At 36.6% G+C, this 18,370-nt stretch overlaps 1 protein-coding gene across 2 annotated transcripts in view; it reads right to left on the reverse strand.

The window, feature by feature from the left end:
* Positions 1 to 1,341: 1,341 nt before the first annotated feature.
* Positions 1,342 to 18,370, reverse strand: part of LOC124805049 (nuclear transcription factor Y subunit alpha) — a 32,335-nt gene continuing 15,306 nt past the window's right edge. For both annotated transcript variants that reach the window (XM_047265471.1, XM_047265472.1), the window contains exons 6-8: positions 14,314 to 14,490; positions 9,530 to 9,621; positions 1,342 to 6,747 (exon numbers count right to left, since the gene is read on the reverse strand). In XM_047265471.1, coding sequence (XP_047121427.1) covers positions 6,567 to 6,747; positions 9,530 to 9,621; positions 14,314 to 14,490 — 450 coding nt within the window. In that variant the 3' untranslated portion in view covers positions 1,342 to 6,566. The remainder of the gene's footprint in view (positions 6,748 to 9,529; positions 9,622 to 14,313; positions 14,491 to 18,370) is intronic.

Genomic DNA, 18,370 nt, shown 5'->3' on the forward strand with positions numbered 1-18,370 from the left:
CAATTGACAAACCTGAAATCCAAGAATGGACTGTCTTTAGAAGTCACATTATGCAAAGATTTCTTGAGTGAACCACATTACAAATATGATGATGCTCTAAAATCCAGCAAGTGCAAGATCTGCACTCAGATCAAAATAAAATTGACTGTTGGGCTTGCACAGTTGAGTAAGGAAGAGGACAGTGGTATCAGTCCCCATTACCAATACATGCTGCACAGTTGTGACTGCAAAAGCTATCCATGCTCCCATAAACAACAAGCAGTCAATCACTTTGGTATGATTTATATGCAACACGACATCCAGTAGTAGAAACAACCCTTGATCAGAAATGTATACATTACCTGAGTGACATGTGTACTAAAGAATTAAAGTAGTGAACTGGTGTGTTAAATTTAACAACAAAAACAATCAATTTTTGACAATAAAATTTAATTGGATAACTAAAAAATCTACTACATAAAATGAGGTTATAATTGGGCAAGCTTTCGAGGCCAGCGGCTGCTCCTTCACGCAGAAGGGTTGAAGGGGAAGGGGAAAGACTGCACACATCTAGGAAAAGGAATAGCTTTCAGAAAAGTAACCAGAACCTGTCCTCCAAGTCTCCCATAACCCATGTGTCTGAACGACTTTTCCGAAATCTACTCCTTTTCCTAGACCTCTCCAGTCTTTTTCCTTCACCCTTCTTCCCCTTCAACCCTTCACCTGAAGAAGGAACCACTGGCTCTGAAAGCTTGCCCAATTATAACCTCTTTTTGTGTGTAGCTTTTTATCTATCCAATTACATTAGAAATGTTAAATTTGATACTTGTAAAGCCAAATACTAGCACAATGTTTGACTCTTCCAGGCCTCTAAGCACGTCTGCAAAACAGAACACAGTAAATCTCAAACAAAACATTAATCTTCAATACAGTAACATGTATATCAAAGTATCTGTACTAGACCTCCCCTTTGCTGTGTTCTCTTGCAGTGCAACCCTATTTTTCTTTTCTTGTACAGTATATGAGCAAAAACATATTTTGCACTAAACTTGGAATGAGCACTGCCTTGAGGTGTACCGCCTAAACATTTTCTGATGTAGAAATGTTACATTTGTATAGTTTGTTTTTTTCAACTGAGTAAGAAATTCACCACTCTAAATTTTGTTCCCTAGCAAAGTACTAAATATCAAAAGGAAGCAGAGTGACATCACAATATGCTTTCTAGTTCCAACTTTCATGTCAATTAGGAACAAAAGCAAGAAAATTCATGGCTCCCACACACTTCACAAGCCATAGTTTACTTTGAAGAGAAATGGTTGTTGAGGGGTTGTGGTGGGCTAAGTAAACAGTGTAAAAAGACAATTTTAACTTACAATTAATCAGTTCTGTATTTCACAGTGCTAAATACACGAAACACATCCAATGTCAGTAGCACAAACAGCTGCAACTTTCATATTGGTGGTAAAGGGAACAACTTTGTGAAAATCAGATACCAAATACAGTGCCGAACTGTCAGCTTAGAGTAATTGTCCATGGAAAGGATAGGTTAAAATTAACATAATGTATAATATAAGTCATCACACCCATTTGGATACTTAAAAATATCAGTGACAAATTCATGACAGTGCATAAAGAATCGCATTCCCTCTAAACAGACAAGTTTCAACGTATGGAACAAATATATCGTATACCAAAAATTTCAAAATAGTTTAAACAAAGCAATGTTATTACAAATTTGGTTCAAGGAAATGCAATTTCAGCAGCAACATCAACAAAGTTGTTTAATGTCATTATTTTGCAAAACAAAATATTGATGTTCTGTTATTTGTATGTAAATTAGTTTTGCTAATGAACAGTATCTTCGTTATACTCCAAATACATTGCCGTGCAGGTATTTGGAATGTTACTAGTTTGCTCATTTCCAATAAAACTTACAAAAAATATACGTAATTCTTGAAGGCAATGTACAAGATCGGCAACAGGGAAGACGTATAAAACAAATTACACAGAATTTAAAATACTTATGTCTCACGTCAGAATTTTCTTAGTCCACAATGTGACAGTAAGATACCATTCCGTAGACTCGACACAGAGAGTTTCATACTGCTTCATAAATATTCAACATAATATATTACCAATCATGACTGGTAGATAAGATAATTTACCAAAACAATGATGCCAAATCACTGGGATGTGGTGTTTTCTGCAAAGTAACCACAATTCTTCAACTTGCCACCTTCTCAGCAAAAGCTCACAACTATTTAGACTCCTGGATGCAGAGTTAGTTTCACATAGTGAAAGAAAGACTCGTGAATAACTGGCTTGAGGAGGGAGGGAGAGAGGAAAACTTTACAAAAATGAATAAGCAGTTGTCACTTACGTAAAAATTCAAGTGCACCTACATAATGGGTAAGATTATAGAATGAGGAAAGCATAGGTAATTACTCCACTAATCAAATACAGAAAATCTCACAGGAGACAAATACAAAAGGAGACAACAAGGGCGGCTTTCTTTTCAGGGTGGCAGTATGATCAACTTGTGCTTCTTGAAAACTTGTTAGCAATTTCATCTCACCAAACATAATTGACTGGACATTGTAACTGATTTCCCAAGTATTCCGTTCAGACAATATACAACTATCTTCTCAACAAATCAGCCTGATATGCTAACATCTTTCTTATTCAAAGATTTAATTTCCTCTTCATCAAGAATGAAAAACTAGTGTCCACATTTCAACACTCAGATTCGGAACAGTATTCAGTAATTTCCTTAACTTGCATATTATTCCAAGGAATCCACACAACTTCTGTGTTTTCGATTCATTCCACATGTGTCCTATTACCTTCCATAAGGTGTTTCAATTTACTACACTGCGAAGAAAGCTAGAGGTAGTGTGAGTTTTAATCATTACCATCAAAGAAAGTGACCAAGAAAATTGTTACAAAGCACTATCTATAAACAGACATGTAAGACCAACAATGTATCTCAAGCTTTCAAATAAAATTTATTCATAGAAAATGTCATACTCTTATTACACCTGATGTTATTTTTATTCGTGTTCACCTGTCCTTACAGTCACATCATTTACTTCTCAGTTAAATTCTGTTTCTATCTTCACAGCCTTACATCAATTTTATTTCATTAACCAATGTTGATATGGGCTTTGCTTCTGACACTCACTTGCACTCTCCATTCTGCCTATAGGCAACTACTAGCTCAGAAATTGATGTTCTAGCCACACTGCTACAATATCTTTGATCAAGCCCAACTGCTCTCTATGACTGCCACCCACACACAAAATGTTTAGTGTGGCCACATTCCCAGAAATGCTCATTATATAAATTAAATTAAAAAGGAAGCTTTTAACTTTCTGCACTGATCATTATTTACAACCTCTTCTGTAAGGCACAAAACTATCATGCCTTCCTGAAGTAGGAAGAATGTCTTAATATTTTACCTTTTTTTACAAATTATAAATAAATCATATTTCTGTGGATGAATTTTGTTACAACTGATTACTGCTGACACTTCAAAGTTGATGTAAAGGAACATTTAAAATATGTACATTTAAAAACTCATGTATAAAACTATTAAGTACACCGTCATTTTTTTTCTCACAGTCACAGACTGTGATATATGCTAATTACATCAAGTAACAAATATACATTTGTACTTTCAAAATTGAAACATCTCTGTTGGAAGGCAGTGGTAAAAACAAAAGTCCAACACTTAGCAGGCAGAGACAAATGACACTCCTTTGGAGATGCTATTAGTTTCACAGACTGAGTTCTTTTGAGTGGTGAACAACTTCAGCAATTTGGCTGGGCAATGATGATTCAACATTCTGTAACACTCATTTTTTGCAGCACTTATCAAAACTACTCTACATTTAATGGTCAATACGGATACCAACTTTTATGTTTATTGCGACTTCTTGGAAGAAATATCTGGAAAATACTTTTATCCACATATATAAAACTTTAATCTTGAGGAAAACAATTACCAGCACAGATGGGTTATTCAGTAAATGAAATCATTGAAATAAACTACTGGAAATTAAATCACTAAGAACTTCATAGAACAATTTGCAATGTAATTTTTTTTCTTTACAGATAAGCAACTGACTTGTGAAAGCTGAAATCTCAAGACAATGATATTTATAAATATGATTCCACTGTTGCAAATAGTAGAAAAATAAACAGTTAAAATTTAAATATTGTTCACATAAATTACTGGATAAAATCATTTTCATTTTGTTCACTGCTTTTGAAATTTCTTTCTATGCTGTTTTCATACTATTCCTTTAACATTTTGATCTTAACAAAAGTAACAGACTACTTGTAACAGCAATTATAAAAACTTTTTACTATAATTACAGGAATAAAGATTTTATACACATTACAAAACATATTTTTCATAAAACCTTATGTACACCAAAAAGTACAACGAGAAAAAACAGGCATTCTACATTACTCAACAATGTTCCATAGTGCCACAATTAATACATTATGTACTCTCAAACTCCAAATAACTGCTACTACATGACAAGGACATAGTCACAAGTCTAACAGCTTCTTATATAAGATAATTTCACAATGTAAATTCATGATTAAATATTAGTTTCACAGATAGCTCGAATGACACCACTGCCAACCTTCAACAAGGAAACAATTAGTCAATTCATTGCAATGCCAATGATTCCCAGCTGACATGTGGCAGGTTGGAACATTAAAGACACCAGATTGTTGCCTAAAAATAATTCCTCGTTTAAAAAGAAATTGAGCTTCTCAGCTTTCATACTGTGATCACAATATACCATCACTTTTCCCATCAAATACAGTGCAGTACAAGAAGAGCACCTATCAGTCTCTGCAAATCTGTGCAATCCCATAACTCATTACATTCTTGGTCATCTCTCTCATTTATAGTAGTTTCACTCTTCTGATAAGCCCTGGGTATCAAACTGGAGTACATAACTGATAAGCAGAAAATTTGAAGTACTTGCCAAGTTGAACATCTCTCCAGGTATGTGCAGTTAACAACAGTCATTTAAACGCTGGCGATTATTCGTGTGATCAGAAAAAGCAAATCTTCGAACTCTGGTTTTGAATGTCTGCCCTCACTCTATGTGTGGCCAAGCAGTGTTTCTTTTCATTCCATATACGAAATGCACATAAGACGGACAAGAGATCTGTCCCAATTATGTATCAGTTAAAACAGTTTTAGTTTGGCTAAGCAGACCATGTAACTGCTGGAAGCAATAACTTTTGATCAACAGTGACTGCTAATTAATTACAAGTTTTATTTGTGCAAATAATTGCATAGACCTTTTAATTACAATGGGCATGCATGAATGAGTACATTTAAACAAAGAACCTGAAACAGTATCCTCAGTTGGTTCACAGATAATTTGTTCTATTGCAGTGTTTAGCAACAACTGACAGTGGAAAGGGTGTGCTAATATTGAATTTTGAGTCACAGAGATACAACATGTGATGAAATGCTGGCATGGCAAGAGTGTTTCACAATGTGACTGCCATTGTTTTAACTTATTGTCTTTAGTTTCATGAAAGAAAAGCTACCTGACCAGTAACACATAACCCATCATTGATTTCACATTTTCAAAATAAAAAGGCAAGAATTATCTTGGAAGTAGACATTCCAGAATATAATAAAATGGAAAAAATACAATGATGAGCACTTGTCAACACTTTTAGACGATAATTGTGTTTTCACCCAGTGAGGACTTATCCGATTACAACAACAAAAAAGTTTAATTTTTTTATGTGGTCTATTTCCAGAGACTCCATGTGCACACTTCCCAATCACACATATTTAAATTAATCAATGAAATACTATAAAAATGATTCTACAAGCTAAATTACACATGTTACAAGTACAAATATTTACATTTACTCTAGCATACAGCAATGAACTGCTGAATGCTAAACATTTAGTCCACTCCTCCAAAATTATGCAAATACAATTCACTCTCTTGAAACTGTTCTACACATTTTGGAGGATTCATTTAACACACATGACATAAATTTTTAACAGTCTTGTAAACCAAGAATAAAAACTACACAAAATATGCATAAATACTGTTAAACTGCCTAAGCAGCAGAGAGAGTCACTGTCATTTGTAGTCTTCTCAAACAAAGGGAAGACTAAGAGCGTCTAAAAACTGTCCTGCAAAGGTAAAGATGACATAATAAACCCAGCCAGCCACTGCCATTATTTACAAAGAGGTTTCTTTGATAGACATGATTAATATTAATCATTCTCCGTGGAGACAGGCTGCAGTATTCACTGCTCCCTCTTGAACAATCATATTGTAAAAAAAAAAAAAACAAGTTGTCACTGAATTTACCAGACTGTCATAAATAGCTGCATCTCACCTGTGAGACACCACACAACTCAAACAGTGTTTAAGAATACCACTGCCTTTACATCTCAGTTGTGATCACTGAGCTAACAAAAATTTCACAAATCTTCATTTCGTTGTTGCACAAAATTTCACACACACGAAGACACGCATTACAATGAGTGCATTCGCCTTCACAAATCTTGTGCAACATTAGTAGCCCTATGACAAGTCAAACATATTCCATTCACCACCTGCCTTCTGACAGTCTGATGGCCTCACCTCAATGACAAGTGTTGATCCCAGGTTATCTGCATCCACTTGTGAACTAGTTGATGTTACAGGAACACTGCTGATGTTTGTCCTTGCTTCCACTTGCAGGTTGTTATTCTGTTGAAGTTCCCTACAAAATATTAATGTTTGTTAAATAGCTTGAAACGTATATCTACAGAGATGATCGTGTAAAAAGATATGACAAGCACTATCAGAGGAGAGGCTAAAAACATTGGGAAAAGTGAGCAAACACACGTGAAATGTTACAATAAAACAATGGATCCATTATGTGACACCAGATAAACTTTCATTAAGTTACAAACATAACAAAACAGTTAATTTTTCAGTATTTGTTCTCGGGATGACTACACCCATTAATTTATGACAAATGAAATAATTTCACTGCTAAACACAATGAAAAATCAAAGTCAAATACGGGGAAAACAGATGTTTCCTCTTACGTAGGATGAAGCCCTCGACAGCACCACAAAATAAATACACTGGTGGAAAAAAAAAAATCTCTACACCAAGGAGGAGTAGTGCGAGATAGATAAAAGTTAGTAGGTGCGATCCTAAATCTTAAAGCTGACGTGTATTTCCCAAATCTTAAAGATGACATTATTTAAATTTAGCACCACTTGCAGTGCCACTATGAAGATGCAAATCAGGTCTGCTTTAAATACATATTGTAATGGTCATAAGCATTAGTTAATCCTGAGATTGGACACAGAGATGATGTTAGTTAAGAATGTCTTCAATATGACAAAGATGCCATAATCAACAGTTCACTGTGTTTGAACGAGGTATTATAATGGGGCTACGAGAAGCTGGATGTTCCTTCCACAATATTGCAGAAAGACTTGGCAGGAATGTAGCCACTGAACACGATTCTGGCAGTGTTGGTCATAGGAAGATACGGTCACAATAAGTCTGGGCTCTGGACGGCAACGTGACGCTACCGAGGGGGAAGACCGTCATGTGCGGCAAATGGCTGTGGTGAATCACATTGCATTTGGAGCAACAATTTGAGCGGCAGTTGATATCACAGTAGCACAAAAACTGTTACAAATTAATTAATTCAAGGACAAGTCCGAGCCAGAGACTTGGTAGCACACATTCCACTGACGCTAAACCACCATTTGGGTCTTCAGTGGCGTCAAGACCCTGCAAGAATGGGACCGACGATGACTGAAGGGAATTCTTCAACGTGACAGAAACGCAACCCTTCCGCAAACTGCTGCATATTTCAATGCTGGGCAATCGGCAAGTGTCAGCATGCGAACCATTCAACGAATCATCATCATAGATATGGGCTTTCGGAGCCAAAGGCCCACTCGTATACCCTCAATGACTACACGACACACAGCTTTACGCCTCTCCTAGGCCCGTCAACACTGACATTGGACTGTCGATGATAGCAACACGTTGCCTGGTGGGACGATTGTATCAAGAGGATGGATGTGTACAGGTACAGAGACAACCTCATGAATCCATGGACCCTGCATGACAGCAGGGGACTGTTCGAGCTGGTGGAGGCTCTGTAATGGTGTGGGGCGTGCGCAGTTGGGGTGATATGGGACCCCCCAATACGTCTAGATACAATTCTGACAGGCGACACATACATAAATATCTTGTCTCATCACCTGTTTCCATTCATGTCCATTGAGCATTCCGACAGACCTGGGCAATTCCAGCAGGACAATTCGACACTCACATGACCAGAATTACAACAGAGTGACTCCAGGGAACACTCTTCTGAGTTGCAACGTCCTCTTCAGAAGAAATCTCCACCTCCTTGTACTCTTATGGAATTATGACATATTTGTAAGATTAATGGTGTCAGTTTCCTCCAGTACTACTTCAGACATTAGTCTGAGAGAGAGAGAGAGAGAGAGAGAGAGAGAGAGAGAGAGAGAGAGTGTGTGTGTGTGTGTGTGTGTGAGTGAGTGAGTGAGTGAGTGAGTGAGTGAGTGTGAGAGAGAGAGAGAGCGAGAGCGGGGGGGGATCAAACTGCAGAAGATTGTTGTTAGAATAGCTGGAACTTTTCCTCCCTTCTGGAATTTATTACAATTACAAAATCAGACTCCGCCACAGCAGCTGAGAGGGCATCAGAAAAACAACTGAACAGATTTGTGGCTCAATTCCCATGCCACTGCGCAACATAGTTCAGATCGCATGTAAATCTGTTGACACCCTGATAACTAGTTGGAGTTCACATGTCAGGAGAAGGCAAGGGCACCTCCAACATCATGCCTAGTAAGCATCACATCGAATAGCAAAGTTTGAATTTTTGAAACCTTTTTAATTAAGACTCAGTATTAACAGGGTAACATTTACACAACTAAAATGTATAGAGCCCATAATTTTGGGATGGAACTCTGAAGATGATGACTGCCAGTCTCCAATGAACAATACACGTTTATCTAAACACTTAGAAAATAGTCTGTGGAAACCGATATTAATGTTAATATGAATTATCAGTTAAGTCACTTTCTCATACCAAATTTTTTAAACTGATGTGCAATATGTATGACCTCGACATCCTCTGTAGGTAATGCATTTGGTGAAAATGGATCCAAATAGACACACACACTACATCCATGTATTATAATAAGTGTGACAATCTTAATGGGGGTTGGGGGGGGGTGGGACAACAACTTTCCATCCCCTGCAACAATAACACACAAAAATAAGAAGCTTTTTGCCGATAGCAATTTAGAACAGAAATTAAAGGGATAAAATATAGACTAACGTAGCACTGCTTCTTATTTTTGATGACTACAAAAGTGTCCTACAAATAATAATAATAATAATAATAATAATAATAATAATAATAATAATAATAATAATAATTAGTAGTAGTAGTAGTAGTAGTAGTAGTAGTAGTAGAAGAAGAAGAATGCACAACTTACAGTTTCTTCTTCACTGAGCCTGAATGAAACCTGCCCCCTTCTCCTCTGATGCGGTTCATGGCGTGACGATGCCTCGATTCATGTAGGTATTTCTGTAAGAGAAATTACAACAGAGTTTTAGTAATGATTATTTTGTCACATAAAGAAATTGTTGCTTGGCAGCAGTGAATTGTTAATGTTAGTAGAACAACCCCAACACTTTTGAAGATAAGCAGAGGTATTTTGCAGGCAAGTTGGTAACTATCAGACTGTAAACATTACAACCAGAATGGCAATTCCTGGGTGGAATAATATGTAAAATAAGGAAAAGGCTACAATTCACCTACAGCATACTGAGGAGCACAGATAATTTTTAACAGAAAACAGATATTTGCTCTAAGTTTTGAACGCTTGCTCTTTTACTAATAAAAGTCCCCCACCCACGGCCCCCACTTACACACACAAATGTACACTCCTACAATCACAAGCTGATGAGATTTTAAATATGAACTCGCATTTATTGGTGCACTTGGTGCACTGAAGGAAGTGCAATTGAGAACAGAGTGAGACAGGGTGGTGTCCTACCCTCCATGTAGTTAGATATGTACAGAGCAGGCATGAAAGGAAACTTTAAGGGAGAAAACAAAAACTTTTGGGTTTACCATGGACTTTGCAATTCTGTCAAATTGTAAAGGACATGTTAAATAAGCTGAGTGAAATTTAGAGCTTCTTGAAAACTGGTTATAAGACTAACATGAATAAAAGTCACACAATGATAAAGAACAGTAGTGTAAGTCAGGTGGTACTGTGGCTTTAGATTAAGAAATGAGATAATGCAGTCAATGAGTTTTGCTATTTGAGAAACAAAATGAATGCCTATGTCCATGATAAAGATATAAATTTTAGACTGGAAATAGCACGAAAATCTCACCTGAAGAAGAGAAATATGTTGACATTTAACATCATTTGAAGTGTTAGACCAGACCACTGATGACAATGATCATCATAATTATCATTTGAAAGTGAAACATTTTTTGTACTTTATGTATGATATATGGACATAAGATGCACCAAAATACTCTGTCTGCATCGACTGTTTTCAGCCGGGCGATTGTTTTCCAACAACCAACTGAATTTATTCTTTTCATTTGACTGTTCCCATCACTAGTTTTGACATTGATTTTCTAATAAAAATGTACGTACATTCGTCACATTTAACCCATTAACTGCTCTGGACGTGCTTACGGGTGCGCCTTTGTACCTGTCCCTGTGTGCTCTTAACGTGTTTACGCACTCCACCAGCCCTTCTACTGGTCTACACATCCAGAGCAGTTAAAGGGTTAACCTATGAAAAAACAGTGTATTTTGCACTGATGTTGAGGTCACCCCAAATAAATAAAAATCCACCCAACAAGGGTCTCGAACCTTCAACCCTGAGATTAAAAGTCTCTTGCTCAACCGACTGAGCTAGCCAGGCACACCGACAGCAATTACTGTGAGTACATACAGCTAGTCTACGATGATGAGGTCCCGTACTCTGAGGAGCGTAGGGGATGATGTGGGAGACCCGCACCACTGACCAATCTATACTTATAGCAGAAGCGGCAATGGCTGAAAACAGACCCATGTCCCATGCTTGATGATGCTCTGCCAGCCTAACTTTTTCATGAATTTACATAAGACACTAGTGCAAAAGTTGTGGCAGGTAGTTTGCAGTACAGTAACTACTACTTACTGGACACCCTAAGAACATACTTGGTAGAAAAAGACAACTAAATCCACGTAGCAATCCTGATCTTAAATTGTGTAAAAAGTATCTCTAGCAATAATTAGCTTTAAAACTTAAGTACGTTATATTTTAGTTACAATGCAGTTTTCATGTTTCTTATTTCTGGAACAAAAATTTGGGTCGTTTCCGAAAATGAGGAGACTATACATGCATTTGCCATCGATAACTGCATTTTCCATTGCCAAATAACTAAACTGTTTGCAGAAAAATTATGGAAAAACACCAGTAACTTAAGCTAACATTCCTGTAACACATGTTAGCTTCACCACTTCTAGCCAGTGATGTCACAAGAGTTTCAACCAGTGTTTCTGACCACATGCCCAAATCTTTTAATGATTTTTAAGCTTTAGTTACATGAAAATACTTTGTGAGAATATTGACCAAAAATGATATTTGAATTGTATAATTGTTCAGAACAACAACAATTCGGAACATATTTCTAACTTACAAACACAGCCTGCTGTAGGTCACCATTCTCTCCTCCCCCCTCCCCCCCCCCCAAATCATTGTTTGATGTCGTTACTTTTTTCTTTAAAAAGTTATAAATATTTTACAACTTGAACTGAAATGTATACTTTTAACACTCCAACACAGTTTTACATCAACACTTACTTATGACTTCCTGTGCATTTTGAATTAAGACCAATTTAGTCAAAAATTCTTTGGGTATCAATGAGGTGCCTCAAAAAATGCAGTTCAAGTTGTAGAATATTTGTAAGTTTTTAAATAAAAAGTAACTTTACTGTCGCTGAGCAAACCCTCCATAAGATGACAATGTTTGATGCCTCCAGAATCACAAGGCTGTAATATTGATGCTAAGAGTGAAAATGTAATTTAAATTGCAAATCACAGTGACCCTGGAAAACAGTTAATTTCCATGTAATACTATACAGTGTTTGTCATCGGTGTAGACTGTGTGTAGTAGAATACATTATTGATCTGCCATCATTATGTGGGATAGATTCTTATTGGCATGACCAAGTATCATAAATATGAAACAGAATTTAGTATAGTTACATGAAATGATGTTTCTTTCAAATATTTAAGTAAATCTAACCTAACAACGAGTTTGCAGAGTAACAGGCCTTCAGTCTACAATTCTCTTATTTGAAAGGAACTAATTTAATTTGAGTGCTGGTACTAACATATTGAAATAAAATTGTTTATACTTTATATTATTGTGTGTTGTTGATTTGGTGTGCTATACTTCAGTGATGTTTCAATTTTTGTTTTTTGATAAGTAGTGTAAGTTTTACTTTTCTATTCTGATTAATTCATCAAAAAATAAATTTGTCTACATAAACATCAGCGTGCTGCAGTGTCTATGTCTTACGTCATTTCAAAGACACAGAAAAACTACTTTTCATCATATTACGAATGTTCTGTCTAAATTATTGAGCAAATGATTCAAGTAATCTAATTTCAGTAATTGCAAGGAATGTCTGCATCTGCAGGCATGATACACAATTACATAATAAAGTTGTATAGGCAGTTTTAAATTATGTATGCCACGCCTGTAATCCACTGATATTGCAGTGAAGTTTATATAACTGGACTGGCAATGATTTGTAAGTGTTACAATTTTGATTTGGCATACATAGGTATGTGATCATACAATCAAGTGATTTAACCGATCAGAGTTTGGGGACATTATATACTCTTACTTGATAAATGTAGCTTATATAACAGCCAACCATTCGTAAAATAATTAGATATTTAACAGGCCCGTGAGTATGTGAGCATTAATTTTAGTCTTTCAGAGTTTTTCTCAGAAGCTACAATGAAGGGAAAGCACTTTAACTGTTTGTAGCAGACCATAATTGTAATAGTCATAACTAGGGACCAGAAAAATTCGCATTTTGTGATAATGCGAAATGGATGCAAATTCTCCCTAAAAATACAAAACCATGAAATTACCTAACAGACACTCTTTCATAGCAAATTGTGTTCAGAGGAAATACGTTATCAGCAATAGTTTGAAACAGTTTTGCTTCTGGCATATTAATATAAAAAAATGTAACCCATTTTCAGTTACTAGTATCGTACATCATCTGGCAAAGTCAATTTGGAAAGATAATGTGCATCAAACCTGTGTGCAAAATAAAAAGCACATGATGAACGCGACGATGTACCAATGCATTCTATGCTCTGGTGCCATGCCAGTTGTGGGCAGTTGAGTGGTCTATTTAAGGTAGAAACTGAGTAATGCAATGTGGTACCCAGCCTTGGGACATAGCATTTTATAAGAAAGAAACGCATATGTTGTTTGTTAGCTGAAGTTCGAAAGTTGCATAATGTGGACACTTTTAATGTGGATGTTCTGAACGGTAGTTATGTCTAATACTGCTAGAGGTCGGGCCTGAACTATCTTGTTAACAATATGCTAACCTCAACAAGCAATTGCGCACTAGCCGTTCCCAAATGCCTTGTGCATTGCTCATTTTCTTTTCTTATTTGAAATGAGTGAAGCAATTAATCGTGGTTCATTAAGTGTCTCTATTACAACCCTTACAACACCAGAAGATACTGGCAATCCCTGTGACAATCTGTCAGTTACACTTTCACAAAATATAGGTTTAGGTTTCTGCCCTAAGAGAAGGAGACGGGGCTTGTTTCCCTGCGCCACTCCTCTCCCCTCAGGTGGTCAAAATTCTAGTTTGTCTACGCTCGGGGCCAGCTGCAACTCTGTAGCGTCCGCACTCTGTGTTATAGTGATAGGAAAACAAAATGTGTCTCCCCTAGCGTTCGGATTTTATTACTTTCGGTTCTAATTCTACACTAATCACCTTGTCACGGCTATGAATGCCCATGAAATGTAGAAATTAATATACTACAGATTTAGTAAAGTGGGAAAAGATAAAGAATGAGTAGAAAACACCTTAAAATTTTGCAAAATGTATGAGAAATTTGTCACAAATAAATGCACATTTTACCAAAAATATCTGCTACATTTTATGTTCCCTCACGACACATTAACAGCACAACAATGAGAATAACCAATATCAATTCTACTTACAGGTCGCTCTTTTGGTATTCTTCCTTCTGCTTCTAATTTTGCTCGGGCTTGACGGCGTTTCAGTATACGTCTATACTGCTTTGCATTTACATACAAAGGTTCTTCTTCCAGAAATTCTGCACCACCTGGAAGGGGTACTCGTTGAAACTGGTGCACACCACTTCCACCCGGCACCATCTGTTCGGAGACAGAACAGAAACCGAAATAATATTTAACGATTTATAAATTCACAAATTAATTTGTTTCTATAGCATCCCCAGTTTTATTTGCATTTTAAAAATTCAAAAATATTGCCTTAACATAATTTAGAAATTGTTGGTCACAAGTAATAAACAGAAAGCTAGGGCTACATAGACATAAAATGCAGTCGCTTTGATCTTTGGAGAAGATTACTCACTTCAATATCTAAATAAATCACAAAATTCAAATCATTGTACAATTTTATTTCAGTTGGACAGATGACCAGTTTCTCATAATCCTGCTTCCTTATTGTATGAGATGCTTGCTAGATATGACATGCACACAACCAACTGATATCAACATGAGCTGGTGGCTTCCAGTACAATGGAAACTTATGAACGGCCTGTAACATTTCCTGTTCTATGACTAACACTTGCTGATGGCCTGCCTGTGCAGTGGGACAACTGCTGACAATCCTATCATACCTATATTTCTTCTGTATACCGAGTTCTTATCCCTTGTACTTTCAGGCATTTTTGCAGAACTGCTACTACTTTTAACATTAAAGTTTGTTTTTGTGTGTCATTAAACACACTTGGTTTCGTAAGTTAACTACTGTATTACATTTTCTTAAATCATTTTAATGGAATTGTCATACGTCATTTGCAAATGCATGAACAATTTGGCTATGAAACTTCCTGGCAGATTAAAACTGTGTGCTGGACCGAGGCTCGAACTCGGGATCTTTGCCTTTCACGGGCAAGTGCTCTACCAACTGAGCTACCCAAGCACAACTCACGCCTCATCCTCACAGCTTTACCTCTGCCAGTACCTCGTCTCCTACTTTCCAAACTTTACAGAAGCTCTCTTGCGAACCTAGCAGGTCCTGAGTTCGAGTCTCGGTCCGGCACACAGTTTTAATCTGCCAGGAAGTTTCATATCAGCGCACACTCTGCTGCAGAGTGAAAATCTCATTCTGGAATTTGGCTATGTTTCTTAACAGTTAATTAATGTATGTAAATATTTACTTCTTAAATATCTGTAACTGACCCTCCACTAGCACCAAGATTTGCAACTTTTTCACATTATTTAATTATCACATATTACTAAATTATAATTTAATTTCCTACTTAGCTAAAGACTACATGTCCCCCTCGTCACTGCCATATAAGATAAGGCTTACTTGTTTTTTCATTTGCGTATCATAGGTTAATGTCACACTACTAGTTTTTGTACAGTTCCATTCCTCTTAAAAGAATGCCGTTCACCATCATTATCACAACAAATACCAGCAATTATCACTGCTGGCAGTTTCCTGTTCAATTAACCAACTGTTCAATCCACTGATATCTTAGTGTTAATTACTGTGCTAACTAAAACGCCTTAACACAAGAGTGTTGAAAAGGAATCCTTGTCCTTGACCATGTGGTGGGTGTACCGCAGCATATGAACTGCAAATTTTAGTTATCTGAGTGTCCAGTGGCTGGTGCTAGTCGCCTGTTTCCATGGAATTTAGGATTCAGTCTTCATCATAGAGTGTTTGTGCTTTCATTTGAAATCAGACCTAGCAACTGTTTATTTGCAACAGTTTTGTTAACTTCAGTTCAGTCTCTGCAATGTGAGTGCCACTGTGCACCTAGGCATGTAAGTTTTGTTCAATTTTATGTGCTTATAATTTCTTACACATATTCTCAATATTTGTTCTTATTTTCAGTTTGAAATTTTTGTTTTATGGATAGATTTATTTCCAGGGAAAGTGATATTGTAAGGGATCCTGAAGAAATCCTATAAACACTACCAGCAATTTAGGAAAATGAGTTGATGTGGGAATCTAATGACTACTCTGATATAGAAGAGGAAATTATTGAAAGTGAATTTTAACAATTGCAGGTGAGAGATGACGGTCAGGAAACTCCTGTACAAGATGTCACCGCAAGTACCTGAACATTTTATACTGGAAAAGACAATGAAACTATTTGAATTAGCCAACTCCTAACTACCAGAAAACAAGTGTCAAACTTTATCAGCATTTTACATAGGCCGAACGGGACTGCCAAGAATGCACGTGCACATTAAATGCATTTTATCTGTTTATCACTGAAAACATGATAGAGGACATAGTAGCTCATACCAACAGATGGATTTGAAAAAGAAGCTATTTTCGAGCTTGATTATGTACAAATACGACAGCATAAAAAATTCATGCTCTATTTGGGGCATTGTTTTTAACTGGCACAAAAAAGGAAATCATGCACACTACATTGAACTGCGGGCATCCAACAGCACTGGTATGACTATCTTACTACCGCTTTTCAGTTACAAATGTTTGCATTTTCTTCTCAGAGCATTTATTTCACAATATAGAACCATACTACTCACTATCATGACAGCGAATTGGTTGCGATTGATGAAATACTGCATGCTTTTTTGGCCTTTTGTGGGTTTGTACAATACATTCCAAATAAGTTTGCGATGTGTGGTCTTAAAATATACACAATTAGCAATGCAGAAACATGTTACACCCTAAATTTTGAAGTATATTGTGGCAAGCAGTTAGCTGGGACACACCTAAAATCAAATAAACCTCAAGATGTTATCAAAAGACATAAAGCACAAATAGGAATATCACGACTGACAACTATTACACCATCTATGGACTAGATCAGAATCTACCAGAGAAATAGTTGACAACCATCAGTACTTTTGCTGGGGGGGGGGGGGGGGGGGAGAATATGGAATGACATTGAAAATGTGAAGTTTGTAGTAACTTTGGACTATAACAGAATCAAGGGAGAGATGGATACTGTGGATCAGAGGTGCCATTCACATTATTCTATCAACTTCCTGATATCACACGACTCGGTTTGAATACCATCTTTAGCCACAAAAATCCAAATAAAAATAGATGACAGATGTTTCCAAAAAGCTACTGAGCAGTCCTATGTAGCTCATCTGGAACAAATATTGAAACTACGGAAACTTACATAAGATACACAAATATTTCTAGAAAAGTTCAGAAAAGGGGAGCTAGTCCATGATGAACCTAAACCTGGAACATGTCACATATGCAGACAATTCAGAAATGTCAGGACAAAGACATTGTGCAACAGATGTGGAAACAACATCTGCCAAGAAACACTCTCTCCAGAATTGTGTGTTTCTCCTGTGACGCTGATGATCAGTAGATGAAAATTTGTTCTGATTGAAGATGTTATTTACATAAATTATTTTAATTAACTTTTTTACTATTTTTATTTCAAATAAATAATTAACGCAATGACAAGCTGTTTAGTTTCAGTTTTTACCGTCTCACTTGTCTAAAAATGATAATTATGTGAAGACTGAGTTGTGGTGTAAATACCGCCACATAGTTGCTCACACCCACATCCAACAAAGGGTTAAGATTATATATATATATATATATATATCTTTTATGTGTGTGTGTGTGTGTGTGTGTGTGTGTGTGTGTGTGTGTGTGTGTGTAGGGGGACGGGGGGGGGGGGGGGGGGGAGGAATGGGGGAGAGTGATGTACTGTCACACAGTATCTACAGTTATCTGAACTTCTCAAACACCCATGCTGTGTTTTCAATGATGACTATTCCTGCACCCAAATGATGTTAAACTTGAGTTTCTGAGAAGTCTCAGTTTTAGAAGTGACTACCCCCAGGATAGCAACACCAGTTCATTATTGAGATTTAACTGTTTCCTGTAGAATGAAATCTTAGGCAAGGTATTTTTTCCCCTCTGAGTAGTAAAGGCATTGTCTTAAGTGTATTTTATATTGCTCCTCTTACACAAAAACTATGAATTTGGTGCAAATGGAGTGGTCTAAAGTTATGGTGATTCTTGTGTACTACTGTGATGGTGTTACCCTAA

The sequence above is a fragment of the Schistocerca piceifrons genome, chromosome 7 (assembly GCF_021461385.2).
Source record: "Schistocerca piceifrons isolate TAMUIC-IGC-003096 chromosome 7, iqSchPice1.1, whole genome shotgun sequence".
Classification (NCBI taxonomy): Eukaryota; Metazoa; Arthropoda; class Insecta; order Orthoptera; family Acrididae; genus Schistocerca; species Schistocerca piceifrons.